This window comes from Pygocentrus nattereri, chromosome 14 (genome assembly GCF_015220715.1).
Source record: "Pygocentrus nattereri isolate fPygNat1 chromosome 14, fPygNat1.pri, whole genome shotgun sequence".
Lineage (NCBI taxonomy): Eukaryota > Metazoa > Chordata > Actinopteri > Characiformes > Serrasalmidae > Pygocentrus > Pygocentrus nattereri.
In genome coordinates this window covers 32,083,986-32,105,000 of record NC_051224.1, presented here as the reverse complement: position 1 = coordinate 32,105,000, position 21,015 = coordinate 32,083,986, and the positions used below count along the sequence as shown (strand labels likewise).

The window sequence follows — 21,015 nt, the reverse complement described above, 5'->3', positions numbered from 1 at the left end:
AGAGATTTTTCTGGATTCCCTGAATCTTTTGATGACATTCTTCACCATGATGTGTGAGGAACCTTTGATGGATTCAATGCAAAGTGGCAAGCCATCTTTGAACAAGGAGAACTCAGCCTTTCCTAGATGCTCTTTTTATACCCAAGCATGATTGCATCACCTGTTTAAGATTTTTTTATGATGTTTTAAATGTGTTGCAGGCGTCAGTTTCAAAAGGAAATTACGATTATTTTCAAAACATTATAGGTTTGATAGGTAAACATTAAATACCTTGTCTGAATACTTTTTTTATTTAGGTAAAGGTTAAAGTGGATTAACAAATCACTGCTTTCTCTTTTTATTTGCATTTTATCTTCTGTACATGTTTGGAATTTGCAATGCAAGTTAGCTAAATTGGCACTTAATGAGCAGGGAACACATAATGTGTAGTAAAAATAAACTTGCAAGGGTAAAACCTTTCTGTCAGTTGTACCCCAAACATTCCAAGAGCACAAACTAGAGACATCTGGAGGATTTAGAGGGGGGTGTACCTTTGCTAGCAGTGGATTTTGCAGCAAAATTAATACAATGCTGTTTGATGTGTGCTGATGTGTAGGTAAAATAGATATTTCATTCTGATTTAAAGTCTATAATAATATCCATAAATACTGCCTGTTCAGAAACAGCTTTCAACCAGTACTGGTACCTTGAAGTGGGACATCAGAGCCGGGGAGAGAGGAGCCGCCCGCTGCCGCTTTGCCGTTTTTCCGTTCGGCCATAATCTGGGAGAGAAAAACAACAACAGTTGTTTACTTATTTATCACTCTCACGCTGTCCCTGCTCATTCCTTGCTTTCTTTTTGTGCATCCTCCCCCAAGCCTCAGTTTTTCAATTTTTAGGTCAGAGGAGCTCTTTTCACATGACTGCTAGAGTGGGGAAAGTAAAAGCAGGAAGAACAACGAGTTTAAGATTTAATAAAAGGTCTAAGAGAATTACACAAGACAAACAATGGTAATCTGAAAAAAAATACATCTACATCCCACTACACTGAAATATTACAACATTTTAAAGAAGCCAAAATGCACAATCCAGAACCACAGAACACCAGCCATTAATATTAACCTGTTCTGAATCAATATCTACATTGCTTTGAAATCTTTGGAGTAGGACTATCAAATAATTAGCTTGATAGCCTTACTCAAATGAAATGCAATTAGTCCCATCTGGCTCTAATTTGACCCTCCTGCAGGAATGAGGGTTCTTGTGCACTTGAACATGAAAATCATATGAGTTCCATGAAATGAAGGCAGTTTCCAATCAGGCATAACATTATGACCACCTCCTTGTTTCTACGCTCATTGTCCATTTTATCAGCTCCACTTACTGTATAGGTGCACTTTGTAGTTCTACAGTTACAGACTGTAGTCCATCTGTTTCTCTGATACTTCGTTAGCCCCCTTTTACCCTGTTCTTCAGTGGCCAGGACCCCCATGGACCCTCACAGAGCAGGCGCTATTTGGGGGGTGGTGGTGAGTTGGTGGTGTGTTGCGCTGGTACAAATGAATCAGACGCAGCAGTGCTGCTAATTTTTTTTAACAGCTTAGTGTCACTGCTTGACTGAGAATAGTCAAATATCAAGTCAACAGTGTCCTGTGGGCAGCATCCTGTGACCACCAATGAAGGACTAGAGGATGATTAGCTCATACTGTACAGGAAGAGATGAGCTATCGTCTCAGGGCTTAACATCTACAAGGTGGACCAACAACGCAGCTGCGTCTAATAGAATGGACAGTGAGTAATCACAGTGTTCAAAAAATCCAGCAGCACTGCTGTGTCTGATCCACTCGTAGCAGCACAACAGACACCAATGCACTGTAGGAAGATGATACGCTAGAGAAGGGAATGTGATGCTCTGTGAAATGTTCTGCTGGGAACCCTGTTCTGGACCAGGAACACCCTTTCATAGCAATGACATTCCCTGATGGCAATGGCCTCTATCAGCAGCTGCCACACTGCACACATTGTTTGGGAATGGTTTGAGGAACATGGCGAAAAGTTCAAGGTGTTGCCCTAGAGGGGCTCCTGAGTGATGCAACAGTCTATGCATTGGCCACATCATAAAGAGATTGCAAGTTCAATCCCTGGTGAGGCTACAGCCAATTGGCCTTGCTCTCTAGGTGAGTAGGATAGGCCCCTTCCCCTCCCCCATCACTCAGCGTGATAGCTGACCTAACAGATCTGGCAGTTAACCCTTTCCACTGCGTTCAGCTGCCCAAAGATGTTGCGTGAGCAGGACTCTGTAAAGAAGCAGTGGTATCTTGAACAGACAGGTCTTGAACAAAACTTGTACTAGCCTCTCTCCTCCTAGTGCTGATGCTATTGTGTGATTGGGGGAGTTCTAACTAGTGGGTGGAATTTGATACGACTAAATTGGGGAGAAAAACGGGGAAACATTAAATGAAAAAGGTGTTTCGGTGGCCTCCAAATTCCAAGAATTGAATCCGATCAAGCATCAGTTGGATGTGCTGGAACAACAAATCCAATCTGCAGCGGCTCCACCTCAATCCTACATGTGTGTAGCCTCTCGCTGTGTTGCATCTTGGTTGGAGCGACACTTTCCAGTCTCCTTTTTGTTGACTTATTCATAGGTGTCCCACAAGCACTGACCAGCGCAGTCCACTGAATTACTAGCATTGCCTGTGGGGTTTGCTTGTAAATGATACTTCAGACTGGTTGTACTTTAGTGGTAAATGTATTCACAGCATTGCAGTAGCAGTAAATAACAGTTTTGTGAAGAGGGCCATCAATGGAACTTTCTATTTAAATGGCCATTTGTCATTCTCAGTGTCAGAAAAAGTAATAACAGCAAAACATATTCGACATAAAATTACACAGAAGCCTCAACAACTAAATATGACGTCATTTTTTTCAATTTTTAGTGTGTCCACACTTTGCCTTTATGTCCTGGCTCCAGGGTGTCCAGTCAATTGTTTAATCCTCTGGGATCTAAGGGCATTTTCTCAATTTTACACTCTTACACTCTCAGAAAAAAAGGAATGACACTGTCACTGGGGCAGTACCCTTCTTGTCACGGGGGTGGTACCCTCAAGGGTACAAGGTGGTACCTTCAATACCATCGATCCTGCGATAAGATGGAATGGAGGGGGCGATGCTACAGATTTAGGAAATGTTTGAGTCGTATTTCCAGAGAAACATCTATAAAACTTTGATTTGATCTGCGGGCGAGTTCGTGGACCACCAAGGGTTAAAGAACATCAGGAGCTTCTTTCTTTGGTGTCTTTCTTCTTTTGTCTGTTTCCTTTTCTCAAGAAAAGCTTCTTGACAAGAGCTACACATCCTTTCAGACCCACAGCACTGAGCGGTCTTCTCACAGGGGGAAGGATGGACAGAAACGCCTGCAGATGTTTTCAGATCTGAAGCAAGAGTGGAGCTCGATTTTCTCCTCTCTCTCAAAGAGGAAAGCTTTAAGTCCTGTTTATCTGATGGGGAGAGTTTTGGTGCAGGTCTTGCAGGTGGTTGTTAGGAGGTTTTAAACTCCAGTTTTAGAAATAACTCCTTTTTAATTTGTTAGGAGGTTTAAAAATCCAGTTTTATTTAGAGATAAATGATTTTAATCCAGTATAAACCTGCAGTGTGTGTAGTTTTACGGTCTGATGGTAATAATTGTGGAGTGATTTTAATCCAGTATGAATCTGCCGTGTGTGTAGTTTTTACAGTCTGACAGTAATAATTCTGGAGTGATTTTAATCCAGTATAAATCTGCAGGGTTTGTAGTTTTGGAAACCCTTGTTTTCTTTTACTTATTTTCCCTATGTATGTGGATTATGTTACAACTCATATAAGGTCTAAAAATATCTCCTGAAAAGTGAATGACTTATTTTATTTAATGGTTGTTTTGACTGAAAATGAAATAAATCAAGCCTCTGACTTTTGCACAGTACTGTACCTGCAAACGCTACCTCAAGCTGCTACACACACACACACACACACACACACACACACACACACACACAGTCAGACTCTCTTCAAAGCTAGTTGACGAAACCAGTATAAGCTGCTTTGCTGAATTTGTAAGCTTTATATAAGTAACACATGCACATACAGACACACACAGAATTTAAAATGAATAATATTTCTGATGTTGTGCCTGTCACTGATTTTCCAATCTGCCATGCCGCTGGAACAGAACTTTCCCCAGTTCAAAAATATTTTTATGCATTTGCTGTGTTCAGAAGTCGGGAGTGAAAAAGGCCGTATCAGCTTTTCCAGAGAGACTTTAATTTATTCTTCATCAAAACAATAAGGAAACAACAAAAATTCAATGCTTAGCTTCAGTTCAGGTTATGAAGCTTTTAAATATGGGATGTAGATTACTTTCATGCGTATTTATTTTTGTTTTTCTGCCTAATTTTGTTTTCTGAGCTCTGAAAGTTACTTTATGCCATAACAGTCTTACAAATTGAGGACATGGCATCATAGTGTTGCTGCACAGGCTGTGAAGAATATGCCACAGGCCTAATAGCTGTAAATCGCTATGGTAAGCCTACAAGACAAACCTTTTTTTAGAATGTTGAGCTTGGTTCAAGCTAGATTAGTTTTACCAGGGGAGGTGCCCAGTATGAATCTGAAGTGTGTGTAGCTTTTATAAACTGACAGTAATGACTGTTCAGGGATTTTGATCCAGCATGAATCTGTTGTGTGTGTATTTTATACAGTCTGACAGTAATAACCATGGAGTGATTTTAATCCAGTATGAATCAGCAGTGTGGGTAATTTTACAATTTAATAGTAATAATTGTGGTGTGATCGAAATTCAATATGAATCTGCAGAGTGTATAGTTTTACAGTTCAGGAGTCTTAACTGTAAAGTGATTTAAATCCAGTGGGTGTAGTTTTTACAGTTTGGCAGTAATAACTGTGGAGTGAACGAACTTCTGTTATTGGCTGAATCTGATGCTAAATTCTGCTCACAATTCTGACAGCAATATTTGTGAAGTGATTTTGATCCAATATGAATCTGCAGTGTGTGTAATGTCTCTACTCTGACTAATAATTCTAGAGTGATTATGATCCGGTATGACTCTGCAGTCTGTAGTTTCTATGCTCTGACAGTAATGACTGTGGAGCGATTTTAATCCAGTATGAATCTGCAGTGTGTGTAGTTTCTATGCTCTGACAGTGATAACTATAGAGTGATTTCAGCTGCCATGACTTGTTGGCTAATTGGCCTCATAAAACTTTGAAACCATTTTTAATGAAGGCACCAACATTGGGTCATTGCCATTACTACATTATATTACAGCCATATGAAGACCACCGAAAGCCACAGTTGATCACATGTGATTTGAAATTTACACTGAGAAAGGCATTCAGTCTTTTACTGCTACAGGTAGGTCAACTCAGCCTCTTGAAAATGGCAGATTTGTGAAGAGATAGAACATTTTATTTCATTCCATTTATATAAGTGTAAAAATGATCATCACTCTCACTGTGACACATTCCACCTGGATACAGAAGAGCTCTGTACTGTATCTTCTACGTTTCTACACAGTGTTGAGCGGTGCATCCATTGTGCGGTGGCCATTTGTCTTGTAGCACCTTTGTAACTCTAAAGAAGCAAAGTTCAGACACAACATGTCTAGGATGATCAATTACATCAGGAGTAAGGGGGAAATTGTTTACAGTTCATTTTCCACTGATAGTTGCTTTAAAGCTAGGCCTAAACTAGTTTGTTTGGGCAGAGGTGTACAGGCTGTCTCGTCTACAGCATATTTGGAGTGATAATAGACTCAGTGGAGTTGTAGTGTGTAGTGAATCCCAGTCATGTGACTCAAACCCACTCTCACACTTTCGCACATTCCTCTGAGCCACCCCGGGGACAGCTCTTCATACAGCCCAGAGAAAGAGAGACAGCAGCCTGGAGGGGACAAGCGTCAGGACAGGTGTGGAAGCCCAAAACCTTGATTCTGTTACTATTACAAATTCCTCAAATGCATGCAAAGTATAACAGAGCTGATTTGTGAATATGGAATAGACAGAACAGAAAGAAAGAAAAAGGATGCATGTGAAAAAAATGACCAATTTAACTCAAGCAACATCATATCATTGTAAATACTGAAATTTACTGAAACACCACAAAAATGCTGCATTTTATAGTAAACAACTGGCAGAGTTGATGGTCTTTCACTGTAATTTACAGGAACACTACTGCAATTTCACCACAGTATTTAATTCGTAAATAAATGAATTTGAACATGCAAACTTGCACCAACTGCGATTTTTAATGCCACAAAAATGCAGTCTCATCAATTTCTCTTCAATTTTTGCAAACTTTCACAAATGATATGACCTCGGTGGACTTATCCCTGTTTTCTCTCTTGTTGGCCTGGCAACAGCCAAGCTAACTGATTGGCTGTGTCCTGACAAATAGAGCTTTTTGACAAACAACAAAAGGGTTAGTTTGTCTTCTGATTCGTCACATGTGGTGCTAGCCAGAGCCAGATTAAGACCCTTTGGTCCCCCTGGGCATTAGAGGTATGGTGCCCCATCCAAACACAGTCTCTGAACATAATAAGCTATCACACAAATCACTTATTAATTTAATCACTTTATCACCATTTACTACTTCCTTACAAAATATCTCAACTGAGCTGACATTATCTGCCAAAAGCAGTTTTGTCTGTTTTACCCACTTAGAGGCAGTTTCTGCCTAATTTAAGGCAGATATAATGACGATGGTTTATCAATATTTGTAGCTGGATAATGACACATAGGCTGACTCGTGTGGAATGTGACTAGATATAAAGTCAATTGAATAGTTAAGTTTTTTATGTGCATCATGTTCAGTAAGACCCTCATAGGGGAAATTACCCATTTTTTTTCTTCACACTACAATACCCAGCATTCATTATGCAAATACACACAACACATGAATAAACTATATTAGATGAACATAATTTTAGCTGCGTTCCAAAGCATGAGCTACAGCTGAGGTAGGGTGGGTCCTCAGCAGTACTGTTCTATGAAGGCTCCTCCTTAGTAACCTATTAGCCACACAAATGGGACCATCCTAATGAGGCTGCATGGTGATGTCACCAGAAAGGTCTCGAATTTTGCGGCGCAAAACTTGTGAGCTCGTTGCATTGTTTTTGTTTCCTCACGGAAATGGAGATGTTCTTATGTAGTACGATAAACTACATACACACAAATACTTTGAAATAAAATATGGCATATGGACAAATGCTTTAATTAATCAGTCAATCATTTTACACTTTATGTGGTAACGAAGACGAATTCGTGGACATTAACAACCTACATTTTCAAACAAGCTCTGCTAAAATAGCTTCGTTTTCCATCATTGTTTTTTTTCTTCGCATCTTTTGTGCGCAGAGGACTGATGGTAACCGAAGACCTGGAAGGATATATCTGCGGCCTTAAAATCACTGAGAACATAGGCTGCATTCTTAGGCTCTATATGAAGGATGCTTCAGTTTGGAACGGCCTTCTAAGGCGTAGCAGCCGAAAAATGCAGCCGAGGTTTTGTTGTTCACAGGAATTGTGCTGTTACATTTGAATGAAACAAATTCAATTCAGCACTTCTTCTTATGTTCTGTGGTGCCACAATATCAGAAGGTCTCACCTTAGAGCAGATCTGGTGCAGGCTGGCAGCAATAGCTTCTGCAGGACTGTCACATTGGAACACGTGACATTTCAGCACACGCGTGTTCTTATCCCGAGCCACGTACGCGAAGTCCCTAAAAGAGCAGGAAAAAAAAGACTTTAAACTTCACCGTTGACCAGTCCAGCTCCTCTGCCATGTAATGTTCACAATTTGAGAATGAAGGGCCAGTGCTAGTTGATTAAAGGGCTGGTTTGGCAAAACACCTAATGTATGCTTTTTCTCACATATCCTGAATGTAATTGATTATAAAGGTATGTTTGGTGTTTGCTTCTTTACTTTTGCACTGGAACATGGACAAAAATGGACCAAGTATGGACAAAAATCAAGCTTCAGCGCTGTTTTTCAAGAATACTCTGCATATTATCAGTGGTGGGTGAAGTACACAAATCATGTACTTGAGTTAAAGTAGAGACACCCAAGGTAAATATTACTGCAGAAAAAGTAGAAGTCCTTACTCTAGACCTCAACTTGAGTAAAAGTACTAAAGTATTTGCCTTCAAATGTACTTAAGTATTGAAAGTAAAAGTACTGAAAGATTAATTACGACTTTAATGTCCTGTTATCGTTTTTGTAACAAGGCTCTTGCTTCATGAACTCATTTTAGGTTAAAATACTCCAGTTTCTTTCTTGGTAAACCAATATTTTAATAGAACATTTACATTTATGGCATTTGGCTGACGCTCTTATCCAGAGCGACTTACAATTTGATCATTTTTTTACACAGGTAGTCAAGGCTGTGTTAGGAGTCTTGCCCAAGGACTCTTATTGGTATAGTGTAGGGTGTTTGCCCAGGTGGGGATTGAACCCCAGTCTACAGCGTAGAAGGCAGAGGCGTTAACCACTAATCCCAACCACACATAGAACGCCGTTAATTAGTGACGCTGACGTCTATTAAAATGATCATAAGCACAAAACACTGAGAACCGAGTGGCTCTGGAATCACTTTTTGCAAACAAGCAAAGTTTCAGTTTAAGATTTATTTACAACTTAGTTCCAAGTTGAAGTTTTAATAAAAACTGGCTTTACTATATTGATCTGTAGGCCTCTGTTCATAAACAAAAACCAGCCCAAACTAATTTACTTTACTTTAGTTTCTATAAATTCAGAAAAAAGCCGCGTCAGTCACGACTGCATATGTGGACGTATTTCTATATTGTGCTCTATTTACACAAAGTTAAGTTAGTTCATCATTTATGTTGAATAGACTCTCCCAAAATATTACGCCGCTCAATGACATTGAACCGTGTGCTTGCCCTGGGTCGGTATAACAGGTCAAAACAAGCTCAAAACACACTGACCGCTGGGCCCTGATTGGTGCTCTTGCTTTGTGCTTCCTTTATTTTGACATTACGTTTTTATACACACAGAAACCAGAAGGAATGACAGATTTCTCTAAATGTAGTGGAGGAAAAAGTAAGATATTACACTTTGAAATGTAGTGGAGTGAAAGTAAAAAGTCACCCAAAATGGAAAAACTTCAGTTAAGTAAAGATAAACAAAAACATACGTACAGTAAGAACTACATTTACTTAGTTATTGTCCACCACTACTACTACTACTACTACACTTACTGACCTGCACTGTAAATATAAAAAAAGAAAGAACACTGAAAACGAGACTCCTGAAAAGAATGGAAGCTGTAACAAAGGCAAAGAGTGTACACACTCAAACACTAAACAGTGGCATATTATATTTAGCTGTTGTGGCTTCCAATAACTTCTGTACTTCCAGTATTTTCTGCTTAGTTTCTGACATTGAAAAATGAATAACGTGTACATAATGGCTGTTTTGACTGGAATTTAAATAAACAAAGGCTGGTCTCTGACTTTTGCTCAGTTGGTATGACAGATCTCCAGCCTATAAGAGCTAAATTATTAAATAAATACAACAACACAGGCTGAAAGCACACAGCTATGTAATTCATTCAGCGTCATCCACTGAAGTTCGTAGTATTACAAAAAACACACATCAAAGTTGTGAAAACAACAAGAGACAGCGAGTGAAACGAGGCTACGTAGTGAGCCAGATTCACTCTGGGATTCTGGCAAATCATCACCTGACAAAACTGGGTTTTTCAGTTTATTTTCTCCTCGTTCCCAGAAGTGGCATCAGAACGGGAAGATCTAAACAAACGGCGGCCTGACCTCCATTCTGAAATTCACTACCTGCCAAAAGTTTGAGGACACCTTGCCATCTTTTGAAACCCGATTTTCTCGGTGTTGTATTTTGTATATTTCTCAAGTAAGAAAAATACTTGCAAAGGTTTTTACTATCTTTTTGCTAATCCTTTAGGTCAGGGTTGTCCAAAGTCCAGCACCAGGGCCAAATGCAGACAAATTTTTAACTGGCCCCCGGCTTCTGCTTAAGAGTGATAAATAAGTGGTCCGCCAACCGGTACACAGCAGTTTTTCCTGTCACCTGATGGTGGCAGTATCACCATAAAATCACAGTGTAATGCACTTTAAGTTAAAGGGCCTTTCTTCTCTCACTAGACCTGTAGCTTAATTTACTGTGTGTCATTTAGTCAAGACTACTCTTATAAAGCACAAACTTACACTGAGAACTGGTGATTTTGACGAGATGGTAAACTGAATACTTTTTTCCATCAAATCCACAGCAAATATGTGTGCTTCATATGTCAAAAGATTGTAATCATTTTAATATCTACAGACATGAAATAAAGCAGACATTACAATAAATATTCATATGAGGAGAGGGCATAGAAACTGAAAGCAACTGCAAGCTGTTGTCTTATAAGAGCAAATCCAGGAGTTCAACTGATGCTGTTTAATAAAGTGATTTATAAAAGCATTTGCTGCACTTATTTAATATGTAAAGAACAGCGTCTAACAAAACAAAACATTTACAGGTATTGGTTTAGTTTGTCTGACAAATTATATTTCTCTATTTTTTATTTTTAAGTATTTAAGTAAATACTATATAGTATAGATATATACTTAATACATTAGACGTGTATTGTTGTTCCTCTTAAAGAATTCAATTGTTTGTTTTAAGTTTGTTCTAACCCAAAATGCTCTGGGCAACCCAACAACAAAAGAAGCCTTGTGCATCTTTTATGCAGTGATAGGAAACAAGCTAGCACACAGAAAGCTCAGATTCTATGCACTGATATGTTGAAAATGTAATATTTTGAATCATCTGTGAATAATAATATGGTCTCTGGTGTTTTGACATGATGCCATTTGGACCCTCTTGAAAAAAGCTTCGGCACCCCTGCTTTAGATATGGTCAAGCGGTCTTTACAGTCTTTCCTCGTAATTAATATATGACCTGCACTATATAGTAAATGTGTTAAACTAATAGACCTTTTTTGCAAGGTAGGTGGAATAAAGACTCTGTATCAGGTTCAAACAGCAACTCATTAAATCAAAAATAATGAAGAAATAAGTAAAAAAATGTTATTACTTGTTGATTATTTCAACATATTACATAATTATCTTGAGAAAATTAGTCATTTCAACATAATACATCAGCCATGCAAGAAAATAATTACTTAGACCTTTTATTTGGGAACACATTCATTTTCAGCTGGTGGTTTGAGCTGAACTTCCATAATGTTCCAAGCTGGTCTCTGCTGGTTTAGCTGGTCACACAGCCTGGTCATGCTTGTTGACCAGCATAAGAGCTTCCAAAACACAACATATCCTGATTTTGCCGGTGACCAGGCATGCTGGTCTATGCTGATTTTTCTAGCAAGGAAGTTCTAGCATTGGAAACAATGTGAAACTGTAAAATCCCTGTTCGCTTTCACAGAGCACACTTTGGTAATTGTGTGATTTTGAGCGTAACCTCTTAATTATGTGCAGTACATAAAAGCGTGCAACAAGCAAGCAGCAGCTTGGGGAAAGCAGGATAACACAGCCAAAAACTCTCTATGGCCTCTTTTCCACTGTGGGCCTGAACAGTCCTGAGTACAGGGAGAGCCATTCTAGTTTCCACACGGACAGTTTGTTACAGAACGCTTACAAATCGTGCTCAGCGTGGTTTTCTCAATGTGGGTTGAACATATTCAGGACTGCAGAATCATTTAGTGGGATGACACAATGACGTAGCTATTTGCTGGTTGGTTCTACAGTTACAGTGGTACACCGTGTCCTGTCGAAACCAAAAAGGAATCAAATAAGTTTAGTTCATTTACATGGTCATCAAACAAATGATGCAGTGCATGATTTGCTAAATGTTAAACTGGCTTTCTAACTCTTCTACCAGCTCTTTTCACCATAGAACACATACAGTTCTGCAGAGGTGTAGACTCAAGTCATATGAGTCATATAAATGTTCTTCGTGTGGTTTTAGAGCTACTTTCTAACCCTTGAAGAACCATCTTTTTTAAGAGTGTGGTTATCTGTGTACCATGGATTTAGTTTAATGAATGAAAAATTAATATACAGTCATATACTGCTATCATCCTGCCGTTAAAGGCTGTATTACTGTTACCTTTACTCAATGTTATGGCCTTAAATTAGTGAAGAATGCAGACTGACTTGTTTAGGACTCGTAGATTAGGACTATTGACTGTTGCCTGTACTGACTCAGGACTTGAGTGTCAAGACTTGAGACTTACTTGTTACTTGCAACATAGTGAGTTGTTTCCGCCTCTGCAATTCTGAGCAACAGAAGCTACACTGTGTGTGTGTGTGTGTGTGTGTGTGTGTGTGTGTGTGTGTGTGTGTGTGTGTGTGTGTGTGTTTAGACCTTGGCTTTATCACTACACTCTCTCACTCTATTTATGACTACTACCCAGCATGTCTCCTAATTGTACACACACATTTAGAGCCAATAGCCCTATGTGCAGTATGTTTGTGTGTGTGTGTGTGTGTGTGTGTGTGTCTGTGTGTGAGATTTGGTCAATAGGGAAGCAGCTACACATAAATGTGTTTTTCTTCTGAAAGGTGTGTATGTGCAAGTGTGTGAGACTGTAATTACAATTGGGTGCAGGAGGTGTGCATTTGTATGTGTATGTGAGTCTGTGTGTGACAGTGTGGGAGAGAGAGAGAGAGAGAGAGAGAGGGAGAGAGAAAGTAGAGTTTTCATCTCTATCTGTTTATGTTCCATTACAGAGTTTCCACTGGGACACACTCTCATTACGGCTCTACACACCTCAGCTGTTTGACAAGCAAAACACACACACAGACACACACACACACACACACACACACACACACACACACACACACACACACACACACATTCTCATTTCAGATGCTTTACACAAGCATTTAGATAGAATCACATACTATTTTCTATAGTGTTGATTCATTACTATTGGAGCTGGGTCTTCAGTTTGGACCAAAAAAAAACACCTCTGCAGTAATGCTAATTAATCCCCTATGGGATTTGATTAGTAAGTTAGCACTGAGCACCTGGCGCAATTCACCCCATAAACTTGGACATTTCAAGCTTGTAAAAGACATTTCATGTTTTATTCGAAGCTTGTAAGATGTTTTGCAGTTTTACAGTCCACTCCTTCAGTAAGAGTGCTGGCATAGAACTACTGCTGTTTTTTTTTCTACTAACCGACTGAAACACATTGGTCAGCCTACCAGGTGTCCACCTCTAGAACCTCTGATTCCATTGTCAGTTGCTTATTATGCTGGTGGTTTAATCTAACACATTAGGCCTGTACTTTAGCTGTTGAAGGCCTAACCGATGGGACGGGACAGCTCACTTGGCTGTATCTACCTTTAGCTCTTAGAAGACTCTGACGGTTCCCCACTGATTCTCTATCTCTGTTTTATATGTGTGCTTGTGGGTGTGAAACCAGTGGGGTGTGTGTGTGTGTGTGTGTGTGTGTGTGTGAGTGTGTGTGTGTGTGTGTGTGTGTATAGATTACTGCAGTAATGGAATCAGTTCCCCTTCATCACTCAGTAAAGATCAGATTAAAATCCAGTGAACTGCCTGAACTGTGTGTGTGTGTGTGTGTGTATGTGTGCACATGCGTGTGTGTGTGTGTGTGTGTGTGCGTGTGTGTGTGTGTGCGTGTGTGTGTGTGATGAATCTTTCTTCTGCGTGTTTAAAAGCATGAAAAGGAAAAGAGAAATTGGGACATAAATATAAAAGAAAACAAGGAAGAGAAGAGAAGAGAAGAGAAGAGAAGAGAAGAGAAGAGAAGAGAAGAGAAGAGAATGGAGGAGGGGAGAACAGAGGAGAACAGAAGAAAAAAGAGGAGGGGGAAATAGAAGAGAGGAGAAAAGAGAAGAGAAGAAGAAGAGGAAAAGAGAAGGAAGAGATAAATGCAGAGGAGAAAAGGAAATAGAGAAAGAGAAAAGAGGAGAAGAAAATGATAGAAAAGCGGAAGAGAAGAGAAAAGGAAAAAAGACATAAGGGGAGAAGAAAGGAGAAGAAAGCAGACAAGCAGAACAAAGAAGAAGGTAGAGGAAGAAAAACGAGCCAAAGACAAGCGAACAGGGAGGAGAGAGGAAAAGAGAAGAAAAAGCAAAGGAAAAGGAGAAAAGAAGAGAAGAAAGCACAGGAGAAGAGAGAGAATGTGAAGAAGCTACACAAAGAAGCTATAAGCATATGCATTAGTTACCGTAACTTGCCCCAGACACATTGGTTATGAATCAATCATTAAATCCAAAAACATTCTTTGGCTTCAGACGTTTCCTTTCGGAAAAAATGAAAAATAAAGCTAATAATATCCTCTGGTCACATAACGGAAGGTGACCTGACCTGTTTAACCTTCACTGTGGTTCTGCACTGGTGATTTAGATGATGACCTTGAGGTTGAGATTGCAAAGAGAGAGAGAAAAGAAGAAAGAAAGGGAAGCAGAGCGAATACAAATGGGTTTGGTTGTTAACGATTAAGCAATTTTTCTTCGTTTGTGTTAGATGAGTCCTGTTAGAGGCTGTGCGCGTGTGAGTTTCTCAATGCACGCGTGTCCGTGATTGGAATCCAATCATTTAGGCCTCCTAAATCAATTATATTGCTCCATTTCATTTAAATAAATCAAACTTGGCATTAGCTGACACTAATCATCATGCTCGACTTTGCATGCAATTTCCCTCCTTCCCTTTCTTCATTTTCACCTTAGCTGGCCATTCATCTGGGCGCGAAAACAAAAAGGTTGACCAAGGAGTGACTGGTGTTCTTCTGGCCTCCACTGAAAACTGTAAAAATACTATTAATGTTTTCTGTTTCTGCATAAAAGTATTTGCTATGCATATAAATTTACAGGGAATTCCAATATTTTTTTAAATTCTGTATAATTAAACAGTTCCCAACTGTAAACAGAGTCTTTTATGTGGTTTGATGTGGAATGCTACGTTCTAGAGAATCTTACTATGTCAGATTTGTTCACAGTGGTGGTGATAGGAACCAGGTGTCCATAGTTGCTTAATGCCTCTAAAAGCTTCTTCACAGAAGGTTATTACATGAAATGGTTACCAATTTGTAGCCTGATGCCTGAGACATTGGAGGGAACAATAAAAGTTAATAGATAAGAGTATAGGAAAGAAAAAAGAGAAGAGATGAGAAGAAACAAAAGGAAGGTAAATAGAAAGCAGCAGAAAAGAGGATAAGAGAAGAGAAGAGAAGAGAAGAGAAGAGAAGAGAAGAGAAGAGAAGGTTCCAAAATACTCCAAACTGCAAGCTCTTTCTGAAATGCTGTCAGTGCAGAAATATGATTTGGTGACGTAAATATGATTTTATGTGTGATGAATGGTGCCTTATAACTACTTTAGGGCCCCACTTTCCAAATATATCTCTCAGAAGTCAGAATACACACACAAATACACACACACACACACACATACACACACACACACACACACTCTCTCTCTCTCTCTCTCTCTCTCACACACACACACACATACTTGGTTATAGGACCTACTGCATTTATTAACTGATGATTCCACTGCCAATTAACTGGCCATCCAATCAGATTTATGTCAAATTCACCAGCTGCAAGAAGATGAATATGACAAGCTATGGGACAAAAGTATAAAAAAACACTGCCACAGCAATATGTTGAACACTTCTTCCATATTTTGTTTGTTTTTGCATTTTAAAATTGGCGAAAGATTCATTTCGTATAGTGGAGAACCCTCAGGCCCACAGTTTAATTATAGTAATTTAATTATTATAATTAATTTAATTATAGGAAACAAAAGGGGTTACATTTTTTAAAAGCCCAATAGAAAATAATCCAATCAGGACTCTTCCCTCATGGTATCTAGGCAGATACAACCAAGTGAGCTCTCTAACTGCACAGTGTGACGCGGAGCGAGGTAGCGGACGCATGTGCGGAGGTAAGCGACTTTTATTGAGGGCAAATCCAAAATCAGGGTCATCACGGTCCAGGGTCATTGAGCCAATACGGATAGATTGTGGGTCAGACATGACATAAACCAGAAACAACCAACAACACAGATTCAAACGAAGCCAACAAACAGAGTGATACATCGAACAAAGACCGGCAAACACAAGAGGCAAACACAGGGCTTAAATACACAGGGATAACGAGGGTCAGGTGAAAACAATCAGGGGAGGAGTTACAAAACAAGGGGTTGGACTTGGACCAAAACAAAATGCACATAGACAGGACTGGGAGGGGCCAATCGTGACACACAGGCCTTCAGGAGCTGAACAGAAGGCCTAATGTGTCAGATTAGCCACCAACCTAATTATCAATTGCCAGTGGAATCAACCATTCGTTTTGTTTCCCATGGGACCAATGTTATGAGAAAAAAGGTCACTCTAGACTTTATGGTAGCACTAGATATAGTTCTAGTTAGTGGTAGGCTGTACAATTTGTTTCAGTCAGATGTTAGAAATGGAAAACTTTAGTACACAGCTGGGGCTGTAAAACTGCCAAATATATTGTATGTATTTGTTGTAGCATGGTTTGTTACTACTTTTGAATAATAAAGCATGTTGCTGTGCATGCTGCTATATTTTTGTCCAACATTATTTTTTTAGCCATAATACTTTTTTGCTGTTGTTAGTTCTTCCCTATAGATAGCCAGTTATCCATTCATGAACGATTACAGATCCTCAAATATCAACATTAGTCAGAGTGCAAATACGTATTTCAAATATCCAAATGTAAAGTGTTTGATCTAGAATGACCAAGAAATGTTAAAGTGAATGGCTGTTAACTTAGCACTAACATACTGTTAGAATCCCATAGGGGTGCTAGAAGAAATTAGCATTATCACAGTGGTTTTTCCCGGTTGGTTTGGCTCTCGAGGTTAGGTTCAAGCTTTAATTTCAAAACACACTCTGTCTGTTTCTTTGTCTGTCTGTGTCTGTTTGTCTGTCTGTCTGTCTTTTATTAAAGCCCCCAAACAGTACCTAGCAGTTTCTCTCTGATCTGCAATTATTCATTAGTGTTTTTAGAGTTAGAGTTACAGCACGAGAACTCCCAACTCCCCACACCATCTGTCTGCAGCTATTCACAGCACTCTCTCTCTCTCTCTCTCTCTCTCCTCTAAACACACACACACACACACACACACACACACACACACACACACACACACACACACACACACACACACACACACACACACACACATTAAAAAAGCTGAAGCTGTTTTTCTTCATCCCTCCCTCACAGACAGCTAAAACTATTAAAGCAGCTATTTTCTTCACACATCACCATTTATGCGACAGGGCAGCGCAAACTGATTAACAAACCAGTAAAACAGAAACACTGGGCATGCACTAGGCACTGATATGGGAATTGTGGGCCAATATGCTGGTATTTTTCATGTACATATCTGTCAGTGCTGATCTATCTTTATGCAAATGCAGTAAAATAAGCATAATGCAAAAAACAGCACAGCAGCCCAGCTTTGATAAAACTTTCTAGCCTTTTTAGGGAGCAATCAGGGCTACACGCTGCTTTGTTTACATACATTTTTCTTCAGAATTTTTGTACTACCATACTATGTCTTTCAAAAAATTGAAAATTCAACCAGACCAGCACCAGACCAGCACCAGACCAGCACCAGACCAGCACCAGCCCAGAACCAGACCAAAATAAGCCAGTTTACACAAGCATGGAATGCATGCTGGTCTATGCTGGTTTTTCATAGGAGTAGATAGGAATTCAAAGAAATTCCCACTGACAAGCTAACATAAAATAATTTCCTCATGGTGGATATTTGAGGAAAAAATGCTACTTATACAGCATATTAAAAACAATTTCTGGATTATTCCTGTATTTAGTGCGCATGTGCTAACTCTATGCATGCGAGTTAATGGTTCTGATATGAGAACGCATCCCTCACTTCAGTGAAGAATAATAAAAGCCACATAGTAATTACATACAAAGGGGATTTAAAGAACAGCATATAGCTTCTGCATATTTTAACACACAGTAACAGTTACTGTGAATCAATGTTATGGCACATAAATTCAATAAATTGGTTTCTGCAATATCATCACAGAGATGCATGCACAGAGAAAGCAACAGAAGTGGCACTCTTTAGGGCAGAATGCAGCACTCTTCACAGCATAAAGCAACAATGTCAAGGAGTTGTTGTGCAGTAAATGGCAACAACTGCAAAGGAGACGGTTGGAGAATGTTTAATATCCTGAGGAGATCCCTTTGCAAAACACTGCAGAACATTATGGATCCAGGCCATCAAAGCCGCAGATGGGGTCCCGATGGTCCCCTATTCCAGTCTGGGCAGCACCCATGTCATATGCAGATGTAGTGTTTTTTTTGATTGAGCAGGGGTTCTCAAGCTTTTCCACCCCAAGGCCTACCTATGTATATCTACAAAGCATAGTGGCCCACTGGAAAACTAAAATCAACTTATTGAATTCAATTTTCTTTCTCTTTGCTTAAGTGCTGGCACTGAAAACCTGAGCGTGAAAAAGATCAGACCGGTTTAATCACACCAACCAAAATTTGCCATTATATTAAAAAACAAAACATAACGTTTAAAAAACATGGTTGATGTGTTGTTAAAAAACTGGATGGGGGGTTATTTGATATGTATGAAGTAGATGTGGACCATGATTTGAAGCTGCACTCCATTGTCCCTGAGGTACTCCTCCATCTTTGCATCGCGCACTCACGGCTGCATCGTCTCAAACCGATGCCGTTTATTTAGCTACTCCTGCGATGTTTTTATTTGTACATCTATATTAATATTTATATAGGCTATAATTTGCAAACGTTTGATTCTCATATTTTGAATGATTAAGTTCATCTTTTTTCACTAGTTTTTATGACTTAAAGTGGCGTTACCAGCCTACTATGAACTACTGCCTCCCCCTGAGTCCCGAGGACCACTAGAGGCCCAATGGTATTCCACAGGCCATTGGTAGAGAAACCCTGAGATTTAGACGAGGCTGAAGCCAGCTTCCTACTTGCCAGCTTCTTGCTCAAATTCCTGTTCCACCTTAAATTGTGCCTGAGTGGGCAGTGGCTAAAAAGTGCTAGAATGTGACTACTGCACTATTTAAGGTGGAAGTGGAAAATTCAAACAAGAAACTGGCGAATAAGCAGCTAACATAAGCCCTGTGTGATTTAAACCATCAAAATATCCTACTTACAGTTGTATGTAGAGCTCTAGGTACGAATATGTATTACAGTAGGACATTTCAGCAGAGCTGCACAATTCATAGCACGGGTACATTTCTGTTTCTTAGTATGAGCTAGTTAGCACTGTGTGTATGACTGATATCGATTACAGCTAAACTAAATAATATTTGCTTTATTCAGCAGGTCATAGCTAAGTGGCCAACTAAATTGTCTATTTACTTAGCTTAGTGACTCTACCAGTGCCATCATGTTCCGGATATTGTCAAATAAGAAGAAAGACAGGCTCAAAGAACGACTAAACCAGGTAGTAAACTATACGAGTTTTTGTGGTTTGGATAATTATTGGATTGGACAACTAGCTAAACATTCAGTGAATAGCAATCTTAGTGGGTTACTCATAGAGACCTGATGACGGGTCAACATTGATAGCCAACTGTTGTTAGCTAACATTTTATATAATGCTTTATTAATATACAAATGAAGGACAGATTCAACTCAGAAATGGCACCTTATTATTAAGTCAACAGGAATTTACAAACAATGTGAAATTTACATTGATCACAGTTGACTAACGTTGACTAATGTTACAATCTTGTGACCGGCTACGTTAGCAGACGCACCTAGTAGTGTTGGTAGACATTAATCTATATATTAAACTCATCAAATCACAGAAATTGTGCATTAAATTCTGCTAAATAAAAAGCATATTTAAGTTAGTTCCCTGTAGAGGAACATATTTTGGTCACACTTTATTTGGATGGTCCCCTGTAAATGATCTGCAGATACAGTACTTAAATTATTAACAAACTTTTTAGTAATACTCAGTTGAGTGTCAACAACATTAAGGCTAGGGTTAGGTTTAGGAGTCAGTTTAGGTTTAGGGTTCGATTTAATATAATCTTTCAGACTCAACATGACGTTCAGTTGCATTTCATTGATTTTTAGTTGAATGTTAGTTAAAGAGAGACTGAGTAACCACAAAGCATCTACAGTGGACCATCCAAATAACGTGTTACACTTACAAAAGAACCAAACATGTAATTTGACCAGGAGTGATCAAACTTTCAGAGATTATAAAAGCTGAACATGAGAACAAAAGAAAATAAAAGCTTTTAGTGCATACAGTAGGAACAGAGGCGCCCAGGCAAGACCTGCGAGAATGATTTTTCTAATGAGCATGAACAGGAACTATTACAACACCATCCATTACACCTCACACGTGCAGCACGACCAGCAGCCTCAGCAATATAAAGAAACCCTGAGAGCAGAATAATGGGTCGTGTGAGTCTGAGAGAATCAGTCACGGTCGATGGTCATTAGACTAATGCGGCTGCTTAATTACCCTCGAACATTGTAAAGTTGTTTACAGCGCTGGTACACGGCTCACTCGCATGCTCTACTGCATCTCATCTCACCTCCCAGACTGTAAATCATACTCAGACTACATTACCCATGAGCACTTTCTCACCAACTTCAGATTACATATTAATGTCTAAGGCTAATATTGCCCCAAGTTTGTTTCATTTGGCACATTTGCAGTCCTTGTATGGAAGGTATGGGAGGACTGCGAGGCTGGGGGGGGTGTGCCATTTCTCATTTCGGAGACTTCCAAACGCCTTCTGTTAACTTTTAGCGGTGCCTTTAGCAAGGACCGCCCACAGCGCCGCTTACCCGAATTCACTTGAAATACAGGCTTGGACCAATCAGAATGGCAGGGTTTGTTTACCATCTGACCAGCATGGCACAAAAGATTTTCAGATATTAATTGAAATGCATTGGTTTATTAATTAAACCCTCCATTCTACGCATTAT

The 21,015-nt window shown here is 39.4% G+C and overlaps 1 protein-coding gene across 3 annotated transcripts in view; it reads right to left on the bottom strand.

Moving 5' to 3' along the window:
- Nucleotides 1-21,015, bottom strand: part of LOC108434533 (amyloid-beta A4 precursor protein-binding family B member 2) — an 89,942-nt gene that overhangs the window by 18,816 nt on the left and 50,111 nt on the right. For all 3 annotated transcript variants that reach the window (XM_017709734.2, XM_017709738.2, XM_017709737.2), the window contains exons 9-10: nucleotides 7,640-7,754; nucleotides 686-761 (exon numbers count right to left, since the gene is read on the bottom strand). In XM_017709734.2, the coding sequence (XP_017565223.1) occupies nucleotides 686-761; nucleotides 7,640-7,754 (191 nt within the window). The remainder of the gene's footprint in view (nucleotides 1-685; nucleotides 762-7,639; nucleotides 7,755-21,015) is intronic.